This window comes from Artibeus jamaicensis, unplaced genomic scaffold (genome assembly GCF_021234435.1).
Source record: "Artibeus jamaicensis isolate MK-2021 breed Jamaican fruit bat unplaced genomic scaffold, CSHL_Jam_final contig_1016, whole genome shotgun sequence".
In the NCBI taxonomy this organism is placed as follows: Eukaryota; Metazoa; Chordata; class Mammalia; order Chiroptera; family Phyllostomidae; genus Artibeus; species Artibeus jamaicensis.
The window spans coordinates 5884132-5896650 of NW_026521195.1; the positions used below are offsets into that span (position 1 = coordinate 5884132).

The window sequence follows — 12519 nt, forward strand, 5'->3', positions numbered from 1 at the left end:
TTTCAAGCCCATCACCTGCTTTTCCTCAGGATCCTTTGATCATAAAAACTCTTCACTAGGTAGAGTAATAATAGTGCCAACACTCATCATCCGATGCTCAGAGAGAGACTTTTCTATTTCTCTCCTTTTTTATTTATCTAATGATTTCCAGTTTTAACCAGCACTGTGAGGGAGCCCGGAAAGCCAGAAGAACACTTGGCAGGATCCTTCTGAGTGAAAGAAAAGCTTAGATCTTTAAGTACAAAGTACAGGTTGGTCCTGAGTAGCACCATGCTCATTGCATTCACTCTTCCAAGATGTGGATGGAGACAAATGCATACGTGTTCTGAAGTTGAATTTTCAGGGGAAGGGAATGGTGTGCAAGTCATGTGACCCCTGGCACCCCTGAGAATGGAGCCTCCTTAAAGAAAATTCCAAGAAGATCTTTCTTATTCTCCACGGTCATCCAGTCCTTCTGCTCCACTGAACCAACAGTGGATTTCCAAGTCTTGCACCTCACCAAGTCTATTATGCCACTCATTATTAAAAAAATTGCTATTTCTGGTACCAATGAGAAAGAAAACTTGCTACTAATTAAACTGTGAAAACTATGGAGAAAGACCCAATGCTCCTTCTGGCCAACTGTCTTGTTTCTCTCCCAGGATGCCTTTTCTCTGACTTGCTCTGTCTTAAATTTTCTTCAAGTCACATCTCGCCCAGCACTTGACTGTTACTTGCTATTGTCCATTCAGTTAATGTAAATTTGGAATCTATATCGTGATCTCACTGTGGACAGGGCTCACATGCTATTTGTCTGGGGTCCATCAGAGCCTCGCACAGCTTCTGGCCAAGAACAGGTGCTCAGTAACTCTGCGTTGAATGTGCATGTCCTTTGTTAAAGCCCATCTTGGACGACTTCCCTGATGCCTAGGAAATATTTGTGTGGCTTTTGCCTCAATGAAAAGGAAAAGACAGCAACTGGCAGAATTTTCCAGTGATACACTAGCCATCCATAGGTTTTCTTTTTTCATTGATTTGAGAAAGAAAGACAGTGATTTGTTGTTCCACTTATTTATGCATTCATTGGTTGCTTCTTGAATGTGCCCTCATCAGGGTCAAACCCACAACCTTAGCATATGGGAACAATGTTCTAACACACTGAGCTACCCAGCCAGGGCACCTTCTATGGGTTTTTGTTTTTGTTTTTTTTTGCTCATGCACATCTCCATAGAGAGGCGATCCCATTCTCCAGAAGAATAGAGGATATTTCCAAGATTGTCATCTCACTCATCCATTCAGTGAACATGTCCTGAGCTCAGGTATCAAGCTCAGGCGGAGCTAAGCCCTGGAGTGGATGAGTAAGTCACTGACTTTGCCCTCCAGGAAGGCCATGTCTGGAAGGGAGGATGTCAGAGTAGCACTTAGCACCAGTCCTAGGTAGTCAGGATGAAACACTGAGCAATGGAGGAGATGATGAGGTTTCCACTGGAGTTTGAGGAGGATCTTGAATGACCAGGCAAAGACAGGGAGGGTCAAAAACAGCACAAAAATATACAGAGGCTTTCAGTAGGTTGGGCAAGATTACAGTGAGGTCCCTCCAGTGTATGGGGCTCTTCTCAGTGGAGTGACATTTGCTTAAGTTTGGCCCTTCCAAACATTTGTCACCACAAAGACTGGTCAGTTGGGGGAACTGAGGCAGCACAACAATCCACAATTATCTCTGTGTGCTCCTTTGTCACTTCATCTGAATAAGAAAATGCCATCAAGTCTATATTCACCCAAGAGGCTCCCAGGCCCCGTTCATTTGAAAAATAGTCACCCCGACTCATGTGTCTGGAACGATCTGGGGCACATCCTGAATGCTCCATTCTGCCTCAGCCATGTAAACCACCCAGGCTACTTGTCATTTGCTTCTTTCCTTTGAAGGTGCATGCTGAAAATGTTCTGATCATCGAAAACTGCAGCAAGCCAGGTCTGGAGTCATTGTGGTTTTCCACCATATTTAAAAAGGCATGGAAAATCGTGAAAGCCACAGACTAGGTCTCAGGCAGGATTCGCAGTGGCATCTCCTCTGCATGGTGTCTGCGCCAAGTCTCCAATTTTCATTCTCAAATCCTCATTCCTGCGGTGCTTCAAGTCTGTGCTGGGTGTCCAATGCTGCAGCTCACCGACGAGACGCCATAGGAAATAATGGCTGTGCAAGATCTCAACCCTGTCCCCACAACATTCTTCTGTGACTCTGAGCGGCACATCGGGGCCATTTGCTGTAGACTCAGCAGGAAAGGGCCCTGCCTGTTTCACCCCAAAGCGAGGGGGGCAGCCACATCCTGTAATGAGACTGGAACAGAGAGTAAGTGGTGCTGCTGCCAGTGAGACGGCTGAGCCAGAACTCATCAGCAGGTGCACCTCTCACAGGTGCACTCCTGGGGAGACCCCCAGCCACAGACCGGAAACGTCGCTCAGGTGGCCGCTTCTCCCGTTAGCTGGCTTCAAGTCAGCAAATATCTGTTGCCCAGCCCCCGCCACTGCTCCAGAGCTGGCCCTGTGTCAGGAAGTCAGAGTTAGAGGAAGACCCCATTTCCACCCTTGAGGGATGGATGGTCTAACTCTAAACTCTGAAACATGAACTCCCAGAAGGGGAGGTAACTTGTTCTAAGCCACTCCGTTTGTAAGTGACTGAGCCAGAATTAGAATCCAAGTTGTTGTTGTTTCTAATTTAAAAACGAACCCTCCCCCCTTCCTGCCATACCACACTGCAAACTCCTATCGCACTGCAATATAATTATTTATCATTGCTTTTCAACTGCTGTTCAAACTCGTTTAGCCCCTCCTAACTTAACAGGCAATTAGCAGAGACACAAGTCAGGCTGTGGAAGTATATTATCAGCACTGAACATAGTCACATATATTAAATACACTTTGTGTATTTAAAATAAAAGTAAAATTGGTTTATCTCTAAGTGATTAGAATGATATTTATCTTTTTATGCTGTTCTATATTTTTTAATGTTCTAAAATGAGATTGCATCCCATCTATAATTTTTAAAGATTATTTTAAGAAGAAAATAAAATATATGTGAAAGCACTTTCTAAACCATAAAGTGCCAGAAAGTATCAACTATGAAATTCATTGCAAGGCAATAAACTGCTCAATGCATGGATTAGGTCAAAGCACATCTCATCGGCCTTGACAGTTGATGGTGACATATGCCCCAGCAAGGAGCTGTTCTCAGAGATGTCGGGCAGTGGTTGCCAGGGTCGCACCACCCCGACCAGCTGAGCCCAGCCCTGCTCAGCCTCCCCCAAGAGCTCAGAACACTGGTGCCACAGCCCTGTCAGGTGCCGCTGTGTCTAGGAAGGTGCAGGCCTCCCAGTCTCTGCTGGCAAGCCCTCATTTGGCGGAAGGTTTTCTTTCTTTCTGCCTGGCCGTGCCCAGTGGTACTATTCACATCTGTTAGCTGCCACTTTTCTCAAGGAGTCCTGGTGGAAATTTGGCTTTAATGACACCTTGCATGTGAATGTGGGTCCCCAGCTCCTCGAGCAGATGGATAATAGTGAGCTTACCTCTGAGCCGGGCACCCTGGAACTTCATCTTGGATTCAAGCTTTCGTTCGCCTCCTTGGAGACCAGGCTTGGCTAATAAGTGCTCTTCTTCTTATCTCAGAGAGGCCAGCGGCCTCCCCATGCGGACTTACTGGTGCTTGACTGACCAACCCCTTGGATAGAGAAGTAAGAGTCCCCTCCCTCTGGGCTTCCCCAGCAGTTCGGGAGATTAAGGCTTGTGATAGAACCTTCTAGGAAGTTCAACCTAACAATTCTAAGCCTTCACATTTATCATATATCAAGGTTGCCGAAGGCACATATTTCTACCTTAATCCATGGTTCCTTCTAGACACTCATTATTTAAGTACATACCTTCAAGCAGTGTGCTCTGTAGCAGTGAGGTCAAATAATGTTTTACAGTAGCTTTATGATTTTAAAGGCACATTCAGTTGCACTGTAATCCTCATAGTAGCCTTGTGGGAAACATATTATTATGTACTTTGCAGTGAGGGAACCAAAGCTTAGCAAGGCTGGATGGTAAGTCTGAGATTAAAGTGCAAGGCTCGATCTTTGCACGGTCTCCTTTAAATGACATCTTTCTCTCACGTGACCAAAAAAGAAGCAGAAATAAAGCAAGACTCATTGACTTCCCCAAGGTCACATAGTTCACAGGTGGCAAAACTGGGCTGACAACCAGTCTTCTGACCCCAAACCCATGATCTTACCACACTTCGCATTTCACTACAGATCACAGCAAATTATGCCCACAGTACAGTTTCAAAGGTGAATGGCAAACTAAAGCTCTCTGTTTTGGGAAGGTCGGAATGCACACATTTCCCCTTTCCTTCCTAGGACTGTCCAGCACAGTTTTCCGAGAGATGCTGTTGACATGGTCTTCTCTCCTACAGGGTGTGTGATGGTGGTGTCAGTGATTGAACAGCTGGCACAAGTTCACAACTCCACGGTCCAGGCCTCCATGGAGAGACTGTGCAGCTACCTGCCTGGTAAGGATGGAAAGGGTCGTGGGTCGGGGGGGGCGCTCCCTCTCTTCCTTGCTCATGAGTCACCCTGAGCAAGTTTACAACCGGCCAAGCCTTATGGAGGGGCATCTGATTGTGTTATTTCTATACATTGGTATTCTGTTGGGGTCCTATAAATTAAAACAAACGCAAGAAAATCACTGCAGGCAGGTTTCTCCTCTGACAATCCTTTCCCACCGTGGCAGAATAATGATGGTCATTCATGGTCATCATGATCAAAATAATGAACAATTTTAATAATTTATGTTAAGTTGACCATGTGCACAGACCCAACACAAAACTTTGGGCTGAGAATACGACTGATCTCCAAACCCCAAATAGGAAATAACCAGACAATGTTCCAGTGATTTGAACTGGATCTCGGGAAAATCCTTGCGTATTCTGCAAAAGAAGGATCTAATTGGTGGTTTAAACGAGTCATGCATTTTTGGTTCAATCTCAACAGAAAGAAAATATTCTTCTATCCCTTAAGGGTACTGTTAGGTGACTAGTCACAATGAATGAACTTCCACGGGAGTCCAATGTTCATTTATTCATATTAAGGGACTAACTCATGGAGGATGCCCACTCTCCTTTTTCTAAGCAAGGCTGTCGGGCTAAAGGTGATTGTGTCTTTGATGCATAGCTCACGCTGCGCTGAGAGCACCTAAGCACTTTCAGAGAACACAGTACATGCAGCTACGAAGCCAATTTCTTTTACTGTATTTTTTCTTTTGATTTAATTTTTATTGTATTTTTTCCACAAAGCCAATTTTTTTAATTCAAAAATAGAGGCTGGGAGAGGGCACTACACAAACACGTGTGTTTACCAAATCCCAGATTCTCCATTGCCAAGATGTTGACATATTTATGCCAGGTCCTTCTTTGGTTGAGTTAGGATGACCTTCAAATGCCCCTTGGCTTCCCCTACTGCCAGTTCCATTTTCCTACCTCTCTACAGAGACCCACACTCATGAACTGAACGGGTATTGTTCTTATTGGGCCTGTACTTTTACATTCACTGTGTGAACCCATACCCAATGTATAGTGTTCTTCTGTGCTTGGTTCTTTTAACCTTTTCTTGGTAAACCAAATGTAGAAAATGAACAAATGACACAAAATAAATGAATACTTTTAACACCTTGTAAACATAGCTCAGGTCAAGAAGGAACACAGAGGTAGCGCCTCTAGAAGGCCCATCCACACACCCCATCCCATCATATGTCCTCCATCCGCCTAAAAGGACAATGTCCTGGATTTTGCTACAGTCATTTCCTTGCATCGTAGTATAGCACTATCACCCAAGAGGACATTCCCAGACACCACAGTCTTGACCAGCTTTAAAATTTTTGACATCTATTTTCATCTACAATGGTCCTCTCCGCCCCTCCCTTTTCCTTGTAATTCAGCTGTGGACTGTGCCTCAAGGAGTTTCCCTAGGTTTTCCGGATTGCATCCCTGTGGTATAATTGAGTATATTTCTCTGTGCTCCGGAGTTCCTGAAAATTGGCAGCTGTGTCCAGAGGCTTGATCAGGCTCCAGTGTGATTTCTTTGGCAAGACTTACATGTGCTGGTGTTTTCTTTCATCAGAAGGCTCTCATAAGTGGGGTTTTTTTTTTCTCTTTTTTTGTGATGTGAACAGTTGTTGATGCTCAGTGACCAGACCTATAGTTTGCAGGGGGTTGCAAAATGGTGTTCCTTTAACCTACCATTTGTATTTCATTTAGGAATTGAAATGTACGGGGTCCAGCAAAAATAACACCTCCATTTCATTATAAAACTCCTTTATGACAAAACTCTTTTATTACAAAATCAAAAGCATGTAATTCTGTAACATAACAATGCTTGAGTGTGCTCAAGACACTACATGACGTTTCAGGTGAAATGTTCAAGTTGCTGTCCATCTCGTGTGAGACGCTCATGTGCCCAACCAGCCACACTCAAGCAGGCCTCACTTCCGTTGGGCCTTGTGTTTGGAGACAATCCCTGTCCTCACCATCACATTTTATAGACATTTTCCCCAAAGTCCCTAACAGTACCGCTCACACTAGAAAGGAAGGATAAACACTTCTTTTGCTTTATTTGCCAGTTTTAAAATAATTCATTGCCTTTCTATTATCATCCCAAAGTAGTCAGTTAGCTTTCTTTAAAATGCCATTATGAACTCATGAATTTACACATATCTGATGAGTTTCAGTCTATTTCATTACCTTTTTGAAGTTCAAATTGTCCCAACTTTGACCAGTGGGAACCTCTTCTAGTTGGGTCCTGGGTCCTTTGACATGAACCTAAAGAACCCCCCGCTGACAGCTTCCTCCCTAAGTGGTGTGACGAGGTGTCCCAAACTGTCTCGTACATTTCCAGCCCCAGGCTTGAAATCGGTCATTTCCTTCAGAAGCCCTGGTTTCTTTGGGTGGAAAATAATATTTTATTACCACAATCTGGATGCATAGGAACACTCACTGCTATTGAGTTAATCATTCTTTCTAAGCCTCTTCAGTAGGCACTGATAGAAATACACACATGCACATACACTTACATATATAATTTTCAAATAACATATCTAATGAGTTCATATTGACACTTCAAATTCAGGGCTATAGGATTTTTTGTCTTAATCTCTTCTCTACATAGCTGTCACCTGCTTCTTTCCACACTCTAAGTCCTAATTCTCAAGGACAAAGGGATCGATAGAGTTAAAAGAGCCCATAATTATTCATTCATCTATCCCTCTTTGCACACAGAGCAGCTTCAGAATATCAATTCTAATATGACTACCATTAATATGTTTTATGATCATGGAGAGCAGTTAAAATGGTTTTTTGCCTGCACTTTTCCCATTCCTTATTTAATCACTGCACTATGTTATCTGAGTACACCGCCATTACATACCAGACCCACTTCCCTCTCCCTCTCATTTCACATTCGTCCCGTCAGCGGCTCTGAGATTGATGTTCACCATCGGCCCTAACGAGGGTGTCGGTCTAGTTGACTTGCTGTCTCAAGCTCATTCCCCAGGAAGGGCTCTTGGGAGATATTCTCTGAATTTCTTGCATGTTTCATAACAAACTCTGTGTGCCCTTTATACTTGAAAGTCAATGCTTTTCTGGATATAAAAATTCTGGGCACACAATTTCTTTCCCTAAGTAGCTTAAATATGTTATTAAAAATCCTAATGATAAGCTAATTTTCTTTTTTCATACGTCTATTTTTGCCTAGAAGGTCAAAGGACTTTTTTTTTCCTTTCTTCTGTAAGATTTAGCCATCTAACTGGAATAGGTCTCGGTGTTATCTGTTATACACTGATGCTCTGAGCATGCACTGTGCTCTCCCAGTAGGAGGTTGCAAATACATTACTTACAATTTTAGGAAAGTTTTTAGTATTTGTTCAGTTTCCTTAATTTAGTTTTCTCCTTCAGGGATTTCTATTATTCATACTTGGAACCTTCTTCACCTACCTTCAATATTTTGCTTCTCTCTTGAATTTTTTTTTAAATCTTGAATTTTTTTTAACTTTTTATTTACTTTACATCTTGATTTTTTCCCTCCCTTTCACCTTTCTATTTCTCTTAGACATCAACCTTTTCTTCCCTTTTTCCTTGGTTCATTCTACTTTAGACTTCATTTGTTTAATAATCTTGTCTCTTCCCTGAGTTCTTTTTTCCCATATCTGCATTTTTATTGTTTTTATTTCTGTTGTTCTTTCATGTCTTACATCTTTTTACTAATGCTTCTTAGCTTATTTTGAAATATTATGTTTTGTTTTAATCCTTTTTTTGGCCTGGCTTTCTGGCATGCTTTTGCTATCTGTAAGAATTTGCTTCTATTCCTTGTTCTTTTTTTTTCTTATAATAACTTTGTATGGGAGTTGACCTAGATACATTTCTGTTGCTCATTTTTATATGAGATTAGTTTTCCAAAACTCTTAGAAAAAGAAGTGGTTCAGGGTAGCTTTTCTGAATTCCCAGAGCTCCTGCTTCTGTCATGTCTGTAGTGTCGAAAAGAAGGGAACAGCTTGCTCTCTGAGATTTTCTGAATCCACTCCCCTGCCCATGATTTTTCGTTTTTATTTTTCTTTACATGGCTTCTACCCTGTTCAGTGCTGACCTCAAGCTCAGTGGTTTCCCCTCACTGGGGTCCCCCTCCTACAAAGGAGGCCTGGTGGGTGAGTTCCTGGACTGAGTCGGTGCCAGACCATGCTCACTCTTTAGTGCTTCTCACCTGGAGCTCTGGACTCACCTGTGACTGCAGCAGGCCAAGCCCCCCCGGTCCCAGCTGCTGTTCTTCAGTTGGCCCACCATGCTTTCCAGCTCATACCTCTGAGTTACTTGGGGGTACTCCTATCCTTGGGTTTATCTGACATCCCATTGCTCCTCTTTCTTCCACAGACATTGATAACCCACAAGGTTATGTGGCTGTGTGTAGTCCTACCTTGCCTAATCATAGTTTTGGGGTAGGGGGCCAAGATGGTACCCTGAATACCAGCAACCTTGGTTTGAGTTGTTTTACATGGTGCAGGGTGGGGGGAGTGGGGGAAAGACAGAGAGAGACAGAGATTCAAAGAAATTCCAAAACTCTACTGCCTCTCCCATTATTTTTCTAGAACCGTCCCTTGTGGGGGCTTTAGGTTTACATCAATGTCATCTGTACACACTGCCCTGGAACTTCCACTTTCACTCCACAGGATGTGTTTGAGGTCTCTACACACTAAGTCGTACAGAGCTAGGTCAAGCCTCTTCATTACTCTATAGTTCTTCGCCATATAAATATTCTGCATTTTATTCATCCATCTTCCTATTACTGGACATCCACAATCTATCATAAACCTTACTTTATACTTTCATACCTCTAAGTGAGAGAGAAAAGAGGGGAATATTATGAAGAACAGTCATCCTTACCAAGACTTGTTTTGATTGGTTGTCGTTTCTGTGTGACAGACCACACTGACAGATACCATTTGTACCTTGAGGTTTGTTTTCTCTTTTTAGGCACAGCTGTGTGGTCCAAAATTGAAAGACTGAGTGAAAATCTTATTTCCTAAATAATTCTGTCCTAAAATACTCGCAAAGCATAAGCAACCCACACCAAGATTGCTGGTATTCAAGGGGCCATCTCGGCTCCCTCTGACTCATGACAGGAAATTTCAGCATCTGCAGAGGTACAGTGAGAGGCTGGAAGTCAGTTCCGGGAAAACAGAAGCTGACATTTCACAGGGCGGGGGGGAGCAAAGTGGGCATTTTGATTTTCAGTGGTCAGTCACCTTTGGAACTTGGAGGAATTTCAAAGGATTAAGGAGTCTGTCACTTGGAGTTACTGGCACTGTAATAATTAACACACCCCCCACATGGAAATAAGGTACTCAATTCAGGCGAAAGGCTCTTTCACGTGGCAGAACAGACATAAAGGCAGGTGGGAGTGATTGTTTGTTTCTCTTTTACGGGGATGTTAAACCGCACACAGAATGGTCACGTGAGTTACAGGACAACAAAGACTGCCTCCTAGCTAAGGACGCCTAGAAAAAATAATAATCCTGGGCCACAGTGCCACCTGCTCCCTGTATTGCCTTCTGTCTGGTGAGCTGGGAAAATGGGAGTCAGAGGACATGAAACCGTACAGGTTAACACATTATTTTTTAAATGTTTTAAGCCATATCGCTTGTATCGCCAAAGCTAATCAAGTACAGAAACATAACCAAGAAAGCACAGAAGTGCTCTGAGAACAACGGCGCAGTACATCAGCCAGCCTCTCCTGTGCAGGGCAGAGAATTTTTCTGAATTGTACAAAGCATTTCTGACCTTCAGCTTCACCCACCGCGTTCGCCTCTGGCTCTCGTTAGTAAACACCTTGGAAGGAGCTCAGACTTCTTAACAGAAAAAATGATTAATGAAATCATTCTCACTAGGGGTCAGAGGGCTCACATGCCCTGAGAGTCTTGCTGGAACTTCACCTTCTCGGGTCACCTATGCAGAAATCTTATCTTCGTATGGTAATACAGTAGCAAAACAAGTCATGCAGGCTCCAATGAGCAAAGCATCTCTCCTCTCATTCTGCAGGCTCTGAAAATGTACTTGTTGCCTAGAATAAACTGGGGCGGGTAAAAACTGGTTTACTGTTGTCAATAGGCAAAAACAGTTTACTCTTGTGTTCGTATTTATTAGTTATTACATTATGTTCCATACCAATGACTGTGAACCTCTTTCTGCCTACCCACATACAGCCACGAAGCTGGCTCTGTGGTCAGTTCATCTCACTGTGTTTCAAATTTCTCATCAGTGGCTAGTGTGTATCAGTCCCCGCCTCACCTGAGGTAGAGGAGCACCAAATGAAATGCCTTCAGTACATTGAAATGCACACGACAAGTCACAGTGGCTTTTGCAGTAAAAGATTTTAAACTCTTATTGAACCTCTTACTGTGTCTGGAACATGGGCAGGTCGTCAGCTCCCTAAACCTTAGCACCCGTTCGTACAAAACAAGGATGAAAATGACCACACCCTCCAAAGGGTCTTGGGAGGCAGAAGTGATGGCCAACATGAAGGTGACTTACAATCCAAAATGTTCTAGGTTTCACTTACACACCACACCCCAATGGACACTCCTAATGTAGGATGACTGCACAATTACTCTTTTTTTTAACCCTTGTCCTTGTCCTTGGCAATGGCCACTCTTCCTTTAAATGTTGTTCCACCTCTTTGCCACACTTTGGAAATTACATGCTCCTGTACCTTCTTGGGCACAGGCACAACTTAAATGTGTACATTTTACGTCATGTAGGCTACTGGCAAGATGTTAATGCTGGTCTTTTCTTCGGGGAGGTGTCAGTAACAGTGAGGTGGCCACCTGACTGTGGCTGCCAGGGCCTGTCTGGCCCTTCCCAGAAACTTTGCATATCCATCTCTGCTCCGCACTGTCCAGTGTCAATCTAGAACCTGACTCTCAAAGGGCCGTCTCATGTCACACCATTGTTAGGGCTCCAGGAGCCCTAACACTCTCTCTCTCTTTTTTATTGTTTTGAGAGAGAGAGAAAGGGAGATAGAGAGAAACATCTACGTGAGAGAGAAACATCAACTGGTTGCTTCCTATACACACCCTGACTGGAGAGCAAACCTGCAACCCAGGCATGTGCCCTGACCGGGAATCGTACCCATGACCTTTCAGTTCACAGAACGACGCTCCAGCCTACTGAGCCGCACCAGTCAGGCAGACCCTCCCTCTTAACCGTCACTGAATCCATGTGAGGAAACTGAGAGTTGGCCTGATCCTGCTCAGAGGATGAGGACAACCTTGCTTCCACTGAGCAAAACAAGGTTCTAAAAGTACCCTCGCACACAAACAAACACCTCTTATTTCACCAGAAAGAAAACAAATTTTCTCTGCCTTTCAGGCAGTACTTCAAGTTTACCAAAGAACACCCTAGTGTTGGTTTCTAAATCGCTCTGCTCTTGGCCGAGCTCATTCTACATTAGCAATACATGCATCTCGCTTCCAAAGTCATGTCCCACAGGACACTGAACGCTCCAAACTTCCCAGGTGGGTAGTGAGGGGGACTGCACTCTATGGCTTACCTTTCAGATGAGGAGTTCCTTCCCTGCTGGGTTCCTTCCCTGCAACCCAGCAGGGAAGGAAGCTGGCCAGCCGCAGAGCCGCGAGCCAGAGTCTCTGAGTTGTGACGGCTCAGAGCTTCCGCACGCCCTGCACCACGGCCCCCTAAAAGGAGCACCAAGGGAGAAGAGCGTGTTATTTTTAAACAGTTATATTGAGGTATAATTCACATACCATGCAATTCTCCCACATGAAGTGCGTATATAAGTCAATGGCTTTTACTATATTCACAGAGTGGAGCCTCCCTCAGCACAATCAATTTTAGAACCTTCTCATTACACCTGAAAGGGACCACACCCCTTCTCTGTAACTCCCCAGAGCGTCTTCCTCCCCAATCCCCGAGCAATCACCCATCTACTGTCTGCCTCTGAGTTTGCC

At 43.9% G+C, this 12519-nt stretch overlaps 1 protein-coding gene across 3 annotated transcripts in view; it reads left to right on the forward strand.

Moving 5' to 3' along the window:
- The window catches only part of AOAH (acyloxyacyl hydrolase), a 131079-nt gene that overhangs the window by 12030 nt on the left and 106530 nt on the right, over positions 1-12519 (forward strand). The window contains exons 2-3 of one of the 3 annotated variants that reach the window (XM_037126482.2): positions 1906-2329; positions 4430-4525. In XM_037126482.2, the coding sequence (XP_036982377.2) occupies positions 2170-2329; positions 4430-4525 (256 nt within the window). In that variant the 5' untranslated portion in view covers positions 1906-2169. Of the gene's footprint in view, positions 1-1905; positions 2330-3682; positions 3708-4429; positions 4526-12519 lie in introns of those variants that run through there. The other 2 variants (XM_053661630.1, XM_053661628.1) reach the window with 2 other exon arrangements.